Below are 18574 nucleotides of genomic sequence, written 5' to 3'. Positions count from 1 at the left end.
TAAAATGTTATGATACTATTACTTCATACATAAACATCCTACTGATTCATTTGAGATTATCAAAGCATAAGAAACTGAGACATAACATTGTTATTGCTCCCACTAGAGGAGAACAAAATTCTATCTACATTTAATGTTTTAGTGTATTAGTTATAATTTAATTTTTATGTAGATCTCTTAGACATAGGAATCCCTTGATTTATGAACAACCCTTATATATAAATATTTTATTTCACATGGGTTTCATTGTTTTCTTCATCTTTATCCCTAGTTTTTCAATTTCCTCAAAAAAAAATGTTATGAACCAACCACACTACTTGGTGACCAATACAGAGAAATGTGCCTTCCCTACCACCTTTTTTCCTCCTTTGGGAGATGGTTTAGAAATCATGATCTTCCCTTTTTTTTAATCTACCTTCCATGTCTTAGAGATCAATTCATTTCACTTTAAGTATCATCTTGCTCCTGTTAAAACATGAAGTTCTCCTTTTTTATTCATTTGTGAGGAAAACAATTTTTTGATTGTCAAAAAAATTTTAATTTTAATCTGTCAAAAATATCTATTTTTAAGTTTAAGATAAAAATAATGAAGGAAAATACAATCCACACTGTAACTTTAGAAATCACTTTCGGAGTCTGCACAAACTCCCCTATACATTTTTTTACTCAACACCTAATTAAACCACTTTGCCTTAAGAACTAACATTTAAAGATTAAAAAAAAAACAAATTTTTTTTATTCAATGGGTTTCAAACATTTAAGTATCTGTTCTGTATCAATCACTGACTAAGCACTAAGGGGTAAAATGAAAATAGATAAGACATTTTATTCTTTTTGCTTTATTTTAGTATTTCCACTATTGACTCCAATCATATCCTCCTTTACTATTACAATGTGGCAAAGGAGTCTCTAGGATCCTGAAAGCTAGACCACTGAAACGCAAACTCCAAAAGTCTACAGAAGATGAAATGTAGCAAGTGTGCAGTAGACAGTGAACTGTATATCTGATAATCAGCCACAAAGTGATGATTTTTTTTTCCAGTCAGAACAGCTTGTGAAGCCAAGTACTAAGGCATATAAATAAAGAAGTTACTGTCTGCGTTGTGAACAATAATTAAATTATAGATACTTCAAACAATTTAGTACTACAGCAGTAGAGGGATTATGGGGGTTTGGTTGGGTTTGTGATTATTTGTTGCTATTGTTTCAATTTTTTGTATTTTTAATCACAAATCTGGAGCATTTTAGCCATATCTTGGGTTAAATAAGCTTTTTGGCCAAATTCACCATATCACTTCCTTAGAAAAATATGTTCTAGGATTCAAGAACCAACTTACAAATGAACTTTAGTAACATAGTTTGTTCTAAGTTGAGAAATACATGAAGTTTATAGCTAGGGCTAGTTTCATTAGCAATTTCCTACACAACTCTGACACATGACATCTAGTGGCTAATTGGAGAATTGCAATGTACAAATAAAGAAATGAAATTGAGAGCAGGTGCAAATAAAGTTAACTTTTGTAGAATGAAAGATTGATATAAATGTACAATAACAAAAGCATATTAAATCAATACAAATTATAATTGCCTTTGAGTTTTAAGGTTTTTTAAAATCATATTACCTTATTCCTTCCATACTTATAGAAAATATAATGCAACTAGTCTATTATCGGACTTCTCTTTTTATTTATAATACATATTCATTTGCATGCATATTAGCATGGAATTCTAACTGACTACTGAAAATTATTACAAATATAACAAAGGCTGCAATATTGATAAAACTAAGCTACATAGTCAGTGTGTATGTTTTAGCACAGATAATTACTATCAGTAATGTCTTCAAAATATGATGACAATACGTAGAGATAAACTTACATTAAATTGTGCCAAAGTATACTATGAAACCATATGTTTTTCTGGAAAATGTTTCTGTTTACTGAAAAAACCTCAGGAGCAATGCCTTCATAGTTTATACACTGTAAAATAACCCAATTTTTCTCCTCTTGTCCCCAACAATAAAAAAGGTAATCTGATTAAAAAAACTTAATGTGAACCCCAAAATATGAATGAAACAAATATTTAAATGACAAATTTCCAGTTACTGATGCTACTTTCTTGAAATACAGTAAAAAAGGAAAGAGAAAAAAATTAGTGTCGCTTTGGAGGGAGAAAGAACCTGGTAGCGGTTTGCCAAACCTTAACCCTCGCAAATTATTTTTGAAACTTTGGGGTTTGGCAAAATGCATCTTGCTAAGCCCCTTTTCCCGTCATTTTTATGCCCATGTGTATTTCAAGGGAAATTTAATATGTGTGTTTCTGATTCCCTTACACTTAACTCAGCACAATTCTATTCTGTGAAAGCCACTTCATGTCCAAGAATCCTTGTGAGCCTTTTTTTTTTTTAATAACTCCCTTTAAGCTATTTTTCCTTCTAACCAGGAAGTTAGAAGTTTTGTCAGGAGTAAATTGAACTCAAACCCCCAAAAGATTCTAATTTTGTTCAATACTCAAAATTCATGAATTTTGAAAGTTTTGGAAAGTTAGAAAACTGGCTTTCCTGTCACTGGAAATGTTCTGTGGCGGCTTTTAAAAAAACAAACCAATACATGTGTTGAGGTAAAACCTGATTTCTATTACAAAAGCAATTGCAGTAACTTGCAAAGTATCACAGAAACTACTTCCTAGATAGAGAATGTAATTTGATCATTAAAACATTGGCTTTGATTTGTTGGTGGATGCTTGCTGAGGTGCCAACCTTTTCTGAGATTCAGGACTTCTGTTCTTAATAAGAAGACAGGATTCCCAAAATCTAATTGGAGGAGACATTGAATACCATAAAGGGAAGATTATGTAGTACTTTGTGTTGCTTGGAATAAAGGTATCATCTGAATCTAAAAGGAAGTTTCAAAAAGCAAAATCCTCATTGTCAAAATATCCTTTTCATGCATTAGCTGCTATGAAATTAGGAGTTTTCTACCTGGGGCAAGCACCACAAACTGAGTTTGAGTCAAGTATCCTGAAAGAAAATTTGGCTGAGGGTTTGGGAAGGAACACCATCTTATTGAGGAGCAATAGATACTGACATGAAGGTATTTCTAAGTAGATTATGGAGAAATGGGATAAGAAGGAGGTAGAAAAGAAAAAAGTTCACTCCAGCTGCCATCTACTAACTTTCTATTTTAATTAATTGTGCTTGCTAACCAGGCACTAACCTCTATTGTTTCATTGCTATTGAAGCACTCTAAGTACTGTCAGTGCCCTCTAAGTTTGGTATCCTGGGACAAAGGTCTGGTCGTCCTGCCCTAGTTATGCTCTGTGAATTAAAAACACTAATAACTACATCCCAGCCTTCATTTCACTCCCTGCAGAACAGAGTGGTATATACCCAGTACATTCTGTTAAAGAAAAAATAATGATGTCATGATAATAATTAAAATGTGCTTTCCCTTGTATACAACACAGTACTGACCCATCATCCCACCATCAACAGGAAATGGAATTTGAATTGTTTGTCTAAGAGGAGGGATGGGTTTTCACAGATCCATCCACACTCTCTTCCATTCCTTGTGTTGACCAATAGCATGACATCTGTAAGATAGTTGGCCTTGGTAAAGGGTTTAGTGTGTGGCCTTTTTTAACCACCAACCATTAATTAAGATGAAGGAAGAGCCAGAAATCGAGAACAACTGAAGTTCCAGACTCTTAGGCTCCACTCTAACCACTAGATTTTTACCAACCCTTTTCTCTTTCCCCCTGCCCCCACTAGTATACCAGTGGTCTTATAAGAAGGATAGAATAAAGCTCATCACATAGAACACTGGTGTCTTTCCTTTTTGCTTGAATTTTCACCTTTGCTCCTGTCTAAAAAAATCTACATCAATGATTCTTCACTAATTTACATTAGACAAAGAATTTCTATAAAAAAGTCTTTGCATGATGATGGAGAAGATAATCAAGCAATGGATCAACAAGTATCTATTAACCACCTACTATGTGCTATATCCTGGGGGTATAAATGGAAAGAATGAAACAATTCTTTCTCTCAAGTAGCATACAGACAACAGGAAAAAGAAAGTGAGCTGAAAGAAATATGAGAAGAGGAGCCTTTAACCTGGTGCCTGTGAGACATATCTACTTTCTCATTGCCTTTGTTATATGTTAATTGGCTAATCTTCCTTACTTGATGATAAGCCTTTGGGTCTGAACAGTGCCTCTGTCTCTGGTTTAAACATCAATGAATGTTTGTGTGTTCATTGAGGACAATATGTTAAGGTAGCTTATTGTAGAGGTGTAATAAATATTAATTTGCAGTGAATATTAAATAATACAGCATCTCCCTGTTCAAGTCAAGCTTGAACATGTGCAAAAGCCCATATTAAAATAAAGTCCACTTTATGGATATTCCTATGAGGATTTTGACCTCATTGACACAGGCTTTCCACATGAACCAATGATAAATTTGCCTTAAGTCACCTCAGCAGTATAATCATCCCCAGTTTACAACCAAAAGAAACTGAGATTAAGCAATTTACCAACTCACCAAAGGGCCCACATCAAGGCTTATTGGCATGCAGTCTCTCCTGGCCCTTGCCCCTTCCTTCTGTTCACTAAATCAGACCTTACTCATTCTCAGCACCTCCCGAGATCAGTTTCAACACATCTTGAAACTCTGGTTTGAATCCTTGCAAGTATTATAATGGTTGTTATTTGTGTGTGAAAGAGAGAGGGAGGAAAGAGGATGGGGAGAGGAAGAGAAAGAGGGAGAGAGGGAGGAAGGGAGGGAGAGGAAGAGAGGGAGGAAGAGAAGGAAAGGGAGAAAGAGGGAGGAAAGGGAAGAGGGAGGGAGAGAGAGCTACATATAAGAAGAGGATTCGTTTTTCCATTTTGAATCAGTACTGCATCTGTGGAGGGCCTATCTGATAGGCTGGAGTTTGCAATCGAGTAGGGAAAGATATAACAATAACTAGAAAGATAGAATGATAGCTAAAAATTCAGGATTAGAGGGATAGTGGCTACAAGAGATCCAACTTCCTACAAATTGAAAGATATGACTTAAAAATAAATTAGAGAGAAATGGGCTAACATTTACCTTTGTTTTTGTTTTCTGACACAGATGCAACAACCCCCCAAATATATCTATGTTTAAAAATGAAAGTGAATGGAATTCCTGTTTGATTTTCTGGCTTCTGTTTTTATTTTACTTTTCTTCTATATTTAGGGGCTCTTTTTCAGAGAATAAATAATGAAACATTTTAGGCCCAGATTATAATATAATCTATGTATCAATGACCAATCCAATGTATCAATTGAAAATCTATATGTCAAATGTTAAAATAATGAAATGGTTTCTGTCTTCAAGTACATTCTAGTAAAGAAGATAACATGTACACAAATCAATATATTCAAAATAAATACAAAGTATATTTTAGTAGGAAGGGCACTAGCATCTGGGAGGAGGAAATCAGGAAAGGTTTCATGTAGAAGCTGGCACTTAAGCAGAGTTTTAAAAGAAAGGAGAGATTTGAAGCCATATATCAGAGAAGAAGAGAGCGCCTCAGAGAGACAGAAACAGATCACAAAACTAAACATAAAATAAAAATTTTAAATCAATACAACTGATAAAATAGATTCCAACAAAAATAGATATAAGGGAAATTCTTAAGTGAAAAGTATAAAAGAAGCAATAGATTAATTTTATCATATATCAATCAGAAAATTTTTTACCCAAATAAGGTATCCAAACAAGAAAATTTAGGAAGTGGAAGAAAAGTCTTTGTATTACACATTTCTGATAAAAGGCTAACATCAAAAATAAAGTTGTCACAAAATGTAAATATAAGAAGTATAAGAATCTCTAGTTGATAAGTAATCAAATGATATGAATAGACAACTATCAATTTTTTAAAAGCCCAAACTATCAACAAACACTAATTAACAGGAAAATACAAATTAAGGCAGTTCTGATATTCTCATCAAGTTGGCAAAGATGATAAAAAAAATAACAAAATTCAATCAAGCATATGGGAAAACAAGCACAATGATCTGTTGTTGGTGGAAGCATGAATTGGTTGACATGCAACATACATGTTTGATAAATATTTTTTAATTGGCTCAACCATTTTGAAGAGCAAAATTTACAATTATTGAAATTACACAATAAAAGTTACCCCAAAAATGTCTGGCCCCTTTGAGTCTATAGTTTGGGTTTATACTATAAGATGACTGGTGAAAGGATGAAACAACCTGTTTGAACAAAAATATTTATTATAGCAATAAAGAGAAATCTAAAACAAATTATGTGCTAAAAGATTGGGGAATAAATTGGTATAATAGTGGTATACAGATATAGTAGGATATTATTGTGGCATAAAGCATAATGATTATGAAGAACACAAAGAAGTAAATGAAGATTAGGCTGGTGATGCCCAGTGGGGAGAAAATGCCTAATTAAAAGAACAATAAATGTATTGATCACAACTACATAAAAGAAAATAATCTCAATTGATATAAAAACTCATGTTAAGTGAAAATGGTAAAATAAAGTATGACAATATATTGATGGCTGTTTTTGGATGAAGACTGACATACTTCCCCTTAGCATTTGTCACCTGAGCATCTGATATCCCCTCCTTTGAAAGAAAAAGTTACTGTGGGTAAGAGAATGATCTTGGACAATTACCCTTCAGATTTGCATATATGGATATTTCTTCTGTTTTTGTAATTAAAAACAAAGCAATACTGCCAATAAGAATATTTGGCATCTCTAGAGTACATTATCCTTTCTGGATACTTTCATGTGTATTTGGAAGAAAACCCGGGTTCAAATCTACATTCCTATTTTTGTTGTCTTTATGACTGATCCAAATCGCTTAGCCTATCTCATTTTTTAGCCTCTTTCAATTTTCACGTCTGTATATTGAGGATATTAGACTAAATGATTTCTAAATTCCATTCTGGCTTTAATTGCCTTCAGGATTATACTTTCACAAACATGAAAACATGATGGATGAGGAAAAAAAGTGTCTCTCTCTCTCCAGGGAAGATAAAAATTAGAGAAAAAGACAATAAAAAATATAATAATAATAGCATTTATACAGCAATTAAAGGTTTACAAAGCACTTCAATTCTGTAAGTAGTTTTTAAGCACCTACTATGTGTTATTCTGGCACTGTGCTAAGACCTGGGGATACAAAAAGAGGCAAAAGGCAGTTCCTGTCTGCAAGGAGTTTACAATCTGGTGAGGGAGAACAACATGTAAACAAATATACCTAAAGCAAGTTATGTATAGGAACAATAGGAAATAATTTAAAGTGGAAAAGTATTAGAATTAGGAGAGGCTAGGGAAGGATTCCTATAGAAGGTGCAATGGTAGTTGGGACATAAAGAAAGCCTGGTAATTCAGTAGTCAGAGCAGCATGGCATAGCAGATAGGCTCCTGCACTTGAAATTAGGAAAACCTGGGTTAAAATTCTATGATTTTGAGTAAGTCATTGAACTTCCCTGTGCCTAAGTTTCCTCATCCAAAAAAAGGGGTGAATTGAATTTAGCTTCTAAGGTCTTTTCCAGCTTGAAATCCAAGATACTATAATTATAGGAGTCTAGGGACCCAGGTTCAGACACCGACTATTATATATGAGCTAAGTCAGTTTGATCATTATGCTTCATTTTATTCATTCATAAAAATATAAGAATGCTGTTTCCTAACTTACCTATCAATCTGTCTATGAGACTAATATTGGAAAACTATAAAATTATTGCCTTAGGTAGAGATAGAGTGGGGAACCCCCCCCCAAAATATCCTTATTATTTTTATCATATACAATACCAGTTCCTCCCTTTTCCCCCTCCCTTTTCCAATTTTTACAATCATTGATTTAGAGGGAAAGGCAGCCTTAGCTGTTATCTAGTCCTCATTTGTCAGATAAAGAAGCTCAGGCCCCTAGGAACTGAAATAACTTGCCCAAGATCACATCAATAGCAACTGGTAGAGACAACAATTGAACTTTATCCTCCACCTTCAGAGGTAGCATTCTCTCTACTGCACTGGATTCTCTTTGCACAATGATGATAAACACAGTCTCAGTGATGTGTTCTGTGCCTGAGTATTGCAGTGCTGACCTCAGTCTGCTAGTATCATGTAGGTGTTAAGACCAAGAAGTCTGGGGCAGGCCTGATTACATCAGGACCCAATTCAAAGTCATTGGCCTGCGGCCTGAAGCAGGTGTGTATATGTGTGCAGGAGATGGCTTCATAACTCAGAATTTATGAGTGGCAAGCTGACAGCTGTCAAGCCCCAAGCCTCTACTCCGTGGACAAATGATGCTTTAAGTAACATCATTAACCGATTTCCCAAATAGAAAAATAAATTAACAAAATTATTCAAGTTTCCATCTGAAATCTTTTTTTAAAAAACATGAGCACTGTTCTGTCAATCAATAAGCATTTACTAAGGCTTACAAAAGGACCTTCTCTGGGAGTGGTCTTATCAAGCACCTACTTCAAGGACCACTTAGCCCTGAGGAAGCTATGACCCAAAGTGAAAACAGGACCTCCAGCGACTTACAATATCATATTCCCATTTTCTACATTATTTCTTGCCTTTTACTTATCAATCCAGATTATAACAGAGGAATTAATAACATGCACAGGATAATTTATCATTAGAGTAAAACCATTGAAAGACTATGTTAAAGTCCCTTGAGAACAGACCCTGAAGTCTGAAATAACATGGACTCAATTCTTCCCTCTTGTACGTATTGGTAAGCCATTTAACCTCTCAGTACCCCCAATTAAATCTATAAGGCTTTATGTTATATAGGAATTGCTGGTGTAGAGCAGTAGAGGGAATTTCCATACTGGGAGTTAACTGCTTGCAGCAATGAAATCACAGATTCAGATCCCTTTACCTTTCACATATTTTTAACATGTATTTTTAAAAGTAAGATAATTTAGAAATTTAGTCAGTGATATTGACCTTATACTAACATTAGAATAAATTGATTTGCAAGTAAGAATTATTTTATTCATAGTACTTGTTTTCACCAGGCCTAGTGCAGTGTCTGGTATATAATTTATTGATCACTTATTTTCATTGGTGTCCAATTCTCTGTGACTCTATTAGGGATTTTCCTGGGAAAGAAACTGGAGAAGTTTCCTTCTCCAGCTCAATTTACAGATGAGAAAATTGAGGGAAAATAGGGTTAAATGACTTGCCCAGGGTCATACAACTAGTAAGTGACTGAGGCCAGATTTGAATTCAGGAAGATGAGTCTTCCTGATTCCAGGCCTGGTATTCTCTCCACTGCACCACTAAGTTACTCTCTGGTATATAATGGGCAATTAAAGACTTAGTTTTAATTGATATATTAAGAAATTCCATTCCTAATCAGATGTGGCTTAGAACAGTATGTGCTGAACTGATTACCCTTTTTAATAGTTGTGGAAAATGACAACAGTAGGAACTGGTGATTTGGTTTCCAGGATTGTCAAGTAAAAATTAATCCCTGGTTATCCACAATGAAAAATTCTAGAACCTGCACTCCCAACCCTTCCCCCCATTCAGCTTAGCCAGAAAGGAAGAGCAAGTTACTCCTCCAATCCATTCCTACGATGTGAAAGAGATAGAGAAAAGGAATAAATGTGGGTTTAATCAGAGTGGAAAATTTTAGCATAGAAACAATAGATTATGAACCCAAATTTAATGATTGTCACTATGTTTAGGCCCTAAAATCTATTAGGACTAGGCCTCAGAAATGTAATGGGCAGGCAAACTCTTGCTTCTATTACAGGCCTTTTGGAATTTATCCATGCTAACAGGTTTCTTCCTTTATTATAGTAGACTATCCTTGGGACTTACTATAACCCCTTTCTTTCAGAATTCACATACAAAGGAAAACGTGGAGATTGTGGAAATCATTTGAACAATCAGATGGTTGAATACCATTCAGAACCAGATAAGATATCAGAAGACCCGTGTTTTAGTTTTTATTCATTTTGAACAAATATTTATTTTTTAAAATTTACTAAATACAGAACACTGTGCTTATATATGATGTAGATACAAAGTTCAGAGGAAGCTAGGTGGCACAGTGAATATAATGCTGTATCTGCAGTCAAAAAGACCTGATGTTATATGGTGCCCCAACATTTATTTGCTGAATAACCTTGGTCAAGTCATCTAATTTCTCCCAGTTTCAATATCCTCATTTGTGAAATGAAGATAATGAGAGCACCTACTTCCCAGATTTATTGTGAAGATCAAAATAAGATATTTGTAAAGTGCTTTGCAAACCTTAAGGCACATAAAAACTATAGATAAAATATGATTCCTATTTTCATGAAGCATAGTCCACTAGAAGAATATGACAAGTACAAAGTTAAATGCAACAAGTATTTATTAGTACCTATTAAGTACTAGACATAATAGGTTATGGCTAGATGTTAATTTTACTAAGAAAAAAATCATGAATAGTCTTTCCCTTTAAAAAAAAAACTTTAATTCTATATCAGATCAACTTCAATGTGAAACAGTATAAATGCATTTCAGAAATGCAAAACCACATGTTATATGAAATCCAAGGAGGAAACATTACTGACTAAGAGATCAGGAAGCTGTAAAGGATATGTAGGAATTCATCAGGTAAAAAGTACCTTGGATGAAGTTTTGAACAAATAATTTAACCTGTCTGAGCCTCAGTTTCTTCACAGCCAAATCAAGAGGCATTTACTAAGTGCTTTCTAGTACCAGACATTAAATGCTACAGATTCAAAGAAAGATGAAACAGTCCCTGCCTTTCCAGCTCTCACAACTTAAAGGAAGAGCTTCCCTCCAATCTCCAGATGTAAAAGAAGAATTTGCTGCTTCTGAAGGAATTCAACGAGATAATACAAATGAAAGTATTTTAGCCTATCTCAGAAGACGAATGCCCAAAAAGTCTTTATGCAGTTGCTTTTGGGGACATCCTATATTATATACAAAATAGATACATGAGACCAAACACAAATCTGCCCATAAAGTCAGATTCTAGACCTTAGATTAAGAAAAACAAAAAGGCCATGAATGAATCTGATGATAAAACCGAAGTGTCACACCTATACCAGGGAGAGTCAAAAGGATAGGCATACATCACCATGGGAAATGATTAAAGTCGTGATCTTTAGGAGAGGCAGAGCCTATCCCCTAGCAAATATGCAAACTGGTGGAGGAGACATCATACACACTGGACCTCATTTTTCCTTCTCACCATCCTACCATATAGACAGTGGTCCAAGCTGGTAAATAGAAAGAAAAAGCCATGCTCTTTCCTGTAGGTTGGGAAAGGTCCTTGACCTTGGGGCAATTTCATAAAAAAACAAGGTCATCGTAATTACCCTCTTTCTGGGTCACTTGCTAGGAGCCATGCTTTTTAATGGGGAAGAGAACTTAGTCAGGGATTGCGGCTTAGTTGGTTAACCACCTGCATCAGAGAATTCAACACCATGATTTCATCTCGAGAAAATCAGCACCAACTTTGCTGAAGATTAGCAAAGAGGTTCTCTAAAGTGCCAAGAGGGAGTTCTGATTCAGGCGTTCCCCCTACTCAACCTTGGGGTGTGGGGCCACCTGGGGTTGGAGAAATAAGTTCACCTATTTTTGGTGGAAAGTGCCTTCTGTTCAGGTCTCGGTTGGCCTCGGGGTCTCCCTCCCGGCCCCCGTGGGATAAGCGCACGGTGAGTGTAAACAGTAGATTTAACCCGCGCATTACCCGCTCCCATCACTGTCTCTCAGCCGGGGAGCTAAGACTGCTTTCTACAGTCACTTTGCGCTTTTAGGTTCTCCCTACTACTCGCGCTTTAAAGGCGAGGTCCGGGAAGGCTGGGGTGGGGAAGAACAGGTGCTTTACGGGTATTGAGTTCAGCCTTCTCCTTCCTAGAGGAATCATTTCTCCTAGAGAAACGAAGCCGCAGCGGATGCAACCAGCCCTCTCCCTTCGTCGCGGGGGCAGTATCCCAGCTCTCAAAGCTGAGGGGCTTCCGGGGGAGGAAGGAATGGAAAGTTTCTCCTAAGGCAGAGGTAGAAGGAACTCCCTCCGTGGACACTTCTCCGTAAGGAGAAGTGGGACCAGCTTTCCAGTCGCTGGAAATGGGACGGGAGCTCTCCTTGAGTCCGGCCGGCTGCACAGCCCGCCCCAGAGGTGGATTACACCACGCGGAACAAGCAGCCTGCACAGAGTTGCCCCGAGAGCGAAGCTAAAGAAGGAGGGGGGTGGGGGGGACCCAAGTTCCAGAAAGGCATGGCGGGGGTGGTGTAGTGGGGCGGGGTCTTCTCCGGAAACCAATTAGAGCAGCCCCCTCTGGCCAAGAGGCGTGGAGTCCTTCATAAAACAGGCGCTGGGAGCTGTCACCCTCCGAGGCGCATCCATCAGTCCCAACGCTGGGACGCTACAGACGCGGAGCAGTGTAGAAGTACTGGAAAGAGCAAGAGACTAGGGTCATGGCTACAACCAATGGAACTTTGGAAAACGGGACACCCGACAAGAAGATGCCTGTCTTGCCGCATCCCATCAGAAACCTGGAGGTCAAGTACACGAAGGTGAGTCCTGGGGTCTGTGAGGCTTGGCCGAGAGGAACCAGTGGGCACTCAGCGCCTCATCGGGCAGCCTCTTGCAGGGCGGGAGCAGCAATTAAGTGTCAGGACAAAAAAGAAAAAGAAAACTCGGAGCGCTCCTATCAGACTCTCTGCTATGGCTTCTGGACCCTCTTGATAACATGTGACAGGCTCTTACCACCTTCTCCGCAACCGTGTCCTCCAAAACCTTTCGTTTCCCCATGGAAGGATGGTGGTTGAACCCGGGTGGGCGTCACTTAGTAAGTGAAATCAGTTTTGTATTTTCAACTCACCCAGAGCTTTCTCTAACAAAAAACTTGGGCAGTTTCTGAAAACGTATTAACAGCCACCCAGAGGTGTTCCGGAAAAAGCAAATACTCTTACACCAACTAGGCTCAGGGGGTGAACGTTTCAAGCCAGATATGAAAAGAGGGACTTTGGCTGGAGGTAGCGGCGAGTCTCCAGCTCTCATTATCATAAAAAGCTAAGGGATGTTCCTCGCAGCCCACAGGTAGCCAATTCCTCTCTGGGTAGGAAGGTAGACAGGCAGACTTCCTCCTCCCTTCAAGAGCAGTTTACACGCTAATGATTCTGCCTGTCAATTATGAGACCTTTTCTGGTCTTCGACGTGTTGTTGCACTTCCCGTGGCTGCTTGATCTGTCTGCCGCTTTTAACTAATAGCAGACATTGCCTGGTCGGTTGTGATTCAGAAGCTCTGTTAAATCTTATTGATCATGTGGTGTGTGTTTAAAACTTTATTTTTAAGTTCGCTGTTACATGGAACTGGGGTTATGTTTTTGTACGTTAAACAAAACCAGGCTCAGTGAAGTTTATTGAGCTACTTAGAGAACACAAGTACCAGTTCTTAGAAGATTGATAATATTTGAAATCTAAATAATTCTGAGTCTCCCGGAAAGATACTGTTTATGAGAAATGGGAAATGAGAAAGAAGGAAATGTTTGTGTTTAATTTATGTAGAATTTAACTATTAAAATCCCTGAAGACATATATGTTTAATTTAAAATATCCAAGAATCATAACTTATTGGTCAATGGTATGTTTCCTAATCTGTCCTTGCATAGCCCATAAAAATATCACATATAAAATTTACCAACAATTTTTTAAAGGCATTGGAGTCAGACTCTTGCCAAAATAGCAGTTGGTTTAAAGTTAAGATGAGGGAGTCAAAACAGCAGATTGTCTTGTGATCTCAGGAAAACTGACTTCTTTAGCCAAAGAGAATCCATTTTTAGTGAGACAATAGAGTTTCCTTTGTAAAACAGTAAGCTTAGAAGTTATGATTGTGAGCTCCACAAGGAGAATGATTTACATGGGGGTTTTTAACCTTTTTGGTATCAGGAACCCCATTTGACAGTCTGAAGGCGGCTATGGATCCCTTTCCAATATAATGTTTTCCAATACATAAAAATTCTGTAAGATTACAAAGGAAAAACAATTCTACTGATATACTATTAAGATTTTTTAAATGAGTTCACTGATCCCAGATTAAGAACTTCTGATTTACATGAATTGTAGGAAAATTTAAGGCATATATGAATTTGTTTCATATTCTGCAACAAAGTATTGTGTGAAATTAGGCCTAAAGACACTTCTTGCAAAGAGTCTGTGATTAATTAATGCTGCGGAATTATATTAAATGTAAAATTTCAGAGTAAGGTCTTTCTAGCATTTTCAATAAGAAAATGGGCTTGAAACTCTGGGAGATGACTAAAAACCATTACATTGAATTCCCAATCCCTATATTTATGCCCACCTGCATTTTTGATTTCCTTCACAAGCTAATTGTACAATATTTCAGAGTCTGATTCTTTTTGTACAGCAAAATAACGTTTTGGTCAGGTATACTTATTGTGTATCTAATTTATATTTTAATATATTTAACATCTACTGGTCATCCTGCCATCTAGGGGAGGGGGTGGGGGGGTAAGAGGTGAAAAATTGGAACAAGAGGTTTGGCAATTGTTAATGCTGTAAAGTTACCCATGCATATATCCTGTAAATAAAAGGCTATTAAATAAAAAAAAAAATTAAAAAAAAAAAAAGAAAATGGGCTTGAAAAGAAGATATCTTTGAGTTTCTTATCAAAGCCTCTGATTTCATGGGGCCCTAGGGAGATCTCTTATATTGAATTTCACATTTTAGTGGATGCTATACATTAGTATGAGTCTTACAAGTATTTAAAGAATATTAGCATTCTAAGTATTGATCTTTGTAAACTTTGAGATTTGCTCACTTCTTTCTTCCCACTCCCAATCTTTACAATCCATGTAAGTGCATAGATTTATTTTATTCATATCTATCAAGTACTATAGACATGGTGCTTGTACGTTCTCCTCTTCTGATCTTGCTTTTGAAAGTAGCCATTCCAATCTCCTCAAGTAGATTTTATTGAACAAAGAAGTTTGCAAACCATTTAGTGAGATTATTTTATTTATTCTCTTAACATATAATTCTTAATCTTTTTATCTAATCATGTTTGACGTTTAGTTTAATGTTATGTTCAAAGGCCTCTATAAGCAACAGCGAATAGAACTCTTAAAAATCTAAAAGCCATTTCAAACCAATAAAAATTGTATTTGCCTAATACCTTAAGTTTTATGATAGAAAAAGCCAAAAATTTCTAGGCAATGATAAGAATATATTATTCTTTAGTTCTTAGGACTTTTTGTACATATATATATATGTGTGTATATATATATATATATATATATATACACATACATATGAGACACATATATACTTGCTTAAATAGCTATACAAATGCTTTTAGTGCATATATACATTCACTAAAGAAACCAGAAGGCTAACATCACTGTAGCATTATTTTAACTTTTAAAATATTTTCTAGAATAATCGAGGTAGGTATTAATATAACTATCACTGGAGGTATTGAAGTAGAGGTTAGAGGGTTTTCTAGAAGAGAGTTTTCTAGAGGCCTCTTAGATCAGATAGGGAATTTTACTAGTTAACTTCTAAGGTCCCTTCAAAAGCCAATTCTTAATTTCAGGACAATTTCCACATAATTCTTAGTGACCCTCTAAAAAGTCCGAATAGAATAATCTCCACTTAGAAACCTGGGAATAAACACGGATAAGTAAAGAGACATAATGGTACTCTTTTTTTGGCTAAACATCATTAATATACTGTTTTGTTTGTACTACTCAATAATCACACGTAGCAAATGATTTTTAAGGATTATAGAAGGACAAGTACAGATCTTAAATACTATCTGAACTGAATCTTTACTATATGAACCAGGTCTTTCTGATTCCCCATTTCTCCCCTTTTCCTGATGATGGTAGTGATGTTTTGTTGTTTTTTAAAAAAATAAAATTTCACTTTCTTCTTCCTAATTTTGCTCCCTTTCTAATTTACAGAGAAATCTATCTTTGAAAAGACAAATTTGAAAAGTTCCTTTCTGAACAGGTGGGGGATTATTATTGGTGTGGCAACAGGGTGAGCTGTAGTCAGTGTGTAAAGGTGGGCACTATTTTCTCAAAAAAGAGTGATATAAAGGAAAGAAAGCCGTCAAATTATGAGCTTGTACACTGTAAAGAGAGGAAATGGGGAAAAAAGAGAGCAATAGATGGGAACGAAGGACAAAACACAAAGAATAATTTTAAATGGAATTCTGAGAAGGAAAGATAGACTGAAAGAAGAACTTGATGTGGTTAGAGTGCCTAAATGAAAAACTTTTACATGTTATTTTTTTAAATGCTCAGTGCTACACAGTAGACAACAATGGAATTGTTTGACTAGCTGCAAAAGAGCATAGTATAGAATTAGAGATAGAAGGAGCCTGATTTTTTTTCTTTTTTACAATTTATAAAATCCTATGTATTGGGGAAGAAAAACTTGTTATTCATTTATTTCTTTGCAAGTTTTAACTTTTGCCTCCTAATAGTTCATGCTTTGTGATTTTGGGTTGTTTAAAGAGATTCCTTTCCAGATCCCAGAAGTAACAGCCCTTCACTTTTTGGGTCGATTTCCCCCATTTAACAATTTCCTCCAGGCATCCAAGATAATATTTATAATTTCATGGTTCATTAGTATACTTTTTATCTATTTTTTTTAAAAAAGATACAATTTCCTCAGCTCTCTTATGTGAAGCACTTCTGCATGTGTATAACTTGCTTCAAAACAAAGAATTGTGGAATATGTTTTAGTTGAGCCGTCCTAATGTTAGGGGGAAGGTATGATGCTGTGAAGAGTGTTTTATTTGGAGTCAGAAGAAATGAGTTCAAATTCCAGCTCTTTTGCACTTGTGTGATCATGAACAAGTGACAACCTCTCTAGGCTTCCACTTCATCATTTGTAAAATAAAGATTATTGGATTAGATGACTTCTGAGACTCTTTCATGCTCTAATTTATTCATTAAGTGTTTTTTAAAAATATTCATCAACAGTAATGAAGTTAAATCCATTGTTTCTTCTATTACAGTAATAATCTGATCCTGAATGTTGCATACCTATAGACTACCTTTGCCCTTTCTTTCCCACATTTTAAAGTATAAAAATACCCTAAAAAGTTCTTTATATGATTTGTTAGAAGATTGTAAGTTCCTTGAGGGTAGGGGCTTTTTCCCCTCTTTTTTTTTTTTGTTGGATCTTTGTTTCCAATGCTTCATTCAGTACCTTGCACTTATGAATCTATTAAAGGTTTATTGAATTGAATCACTAAACAGTTTTACATGAAAAAAGTTATTTCATTAAATCTAAACAAAAATGTAATTACAAATATAATTTCATATTATTTTTGAGTCACAAACTATTGAATCTACAAGTGATGTTGAGGTCACTTTGGTCACCAAAAAACTGCCATACCAACCTTAAAGACCAATCTAGCTTTTCCTGTGGTGCACCAAGAATTCTCACTACCAAATTCCCAGTTAATGATTACCCAATCCTCACATGGTCTTCTTTCTAGAGGACATACATATATCTATCTTCTTATACCATTCTTCTTCTTACTGTAACTATGGAATGTATAATCTATGTTCTAAGCCATGAATATATCATATTGAATAAAAGACTAAACTTGTCATTGTCCTCTTGTTCCATTTGAGGCAGCTTGATTTCATATTAAAAGAAGGTCTTTGGAGGTATCCTTTGAAATTTTTTTTTTTTGTTTTTGACTCATGAATACCAAACTGAAGAATATTAGAGAATAATGGGACTGATATGTGATGTTTATATGCTTTCACACACCCATAGTCTTCCTAACTCTATGGATAAGTAATATATACTACATTTTCATACGCTAATTCTTTAGGGTCATTTTCTTATCAAACTTTTGTGGTGTTAGTAGAGCAATGCATTTTCTTATGTCACAGATTAAATTATATGGGAATACCTAATTTATATGTCTTTGGCAAATGTAGTATTCCATATCGATGACTTTCCTGATCATTGAAAATATGCTTTTTAAAGGAGTAAGACATTAAAAAAATCTTTGAAAGATATTACTAATACAACCTACTTTCTAAAGAAAACTTACAGAATATAATTTAACCTTACCTTTGTGAACCAGGGTCATCATTAACAAAATTGTCTGCAACGATTCAAGGCAATTCCAATGGATTTGGGATGGAAAATGCCAACTACATCCAGAGAGAGAACTATGGAGACTGAATATGGATTGAAGTATAGGATTTTCACCTTTTTTGTTTGTTTTTTCTTTTTCATGATTTTTCTTGTAAACATGGCAAATATGGAAATATATTTAAAGAATTGCACATGTTTAACATATCACATTGCTTGCTGTCTTGGAGAAGGAAGAGATAAGAGAAGGAAGAAGAAAAATTTGGAATACAAAGTTTTATAAAAATGAATATTGAAAACTATCTTTACATGTATTGGGGAAAAAATTAAATCCCATTGAAAATTTAAAAGAAAAAGAATATTAGTTGTCAAAGGACAATTTTGTATGTGAAATTGCTTTCCCTGACACTAAATGATCTAGA

General features: G+C 35.5%; 1 protein-coding gene across 1 annotated transcript in view; it reads left to right on the top strand.

Moving 5' to 3' along the window:
* The first annotated feature begins 12331 nt into the window (after positions 1–12331).
* ALDH1A3 (aldehyde dehydrogenase 1 family member A3) overlaps positions 12332–18574 on the top strand; it is a 46278-nt gene continuing 40035 nt past the window's right edge. Inside the window, exon 1 of the mRNA XM_003755587.4 lies at positions 12332–12574. Within this exon, the coding sequence (XP_003755635.1) occupies positions 12476–12574 (99 nt within the window). The 5' untranslated portion in view covers positions 12332–12475. The remainder of the gene's footprint in view (positions 12575–18574) is intronic.

This window comes from Sarcophilus harrisii, chromosome 2 (genome assembly GCF_902635505.1).
Source record: "Sarcophilus harrisii chromosome 2, mSarHar1.11, whole genome shotgun sequence".
In the NCBI taxonomy this organism is placed as follows: Eukaryota; Metazoa; Chordata; class Mammalia; order Dasyuromorphia; family Dasyuridae; genus Sarcophilus; species Sarcophilus harrisii.
The sequence above is the reverse complement of the archived record's forward strand: the minus strand, read 5'-3'. Positions and strand labels throughout refer to the sequence as shown.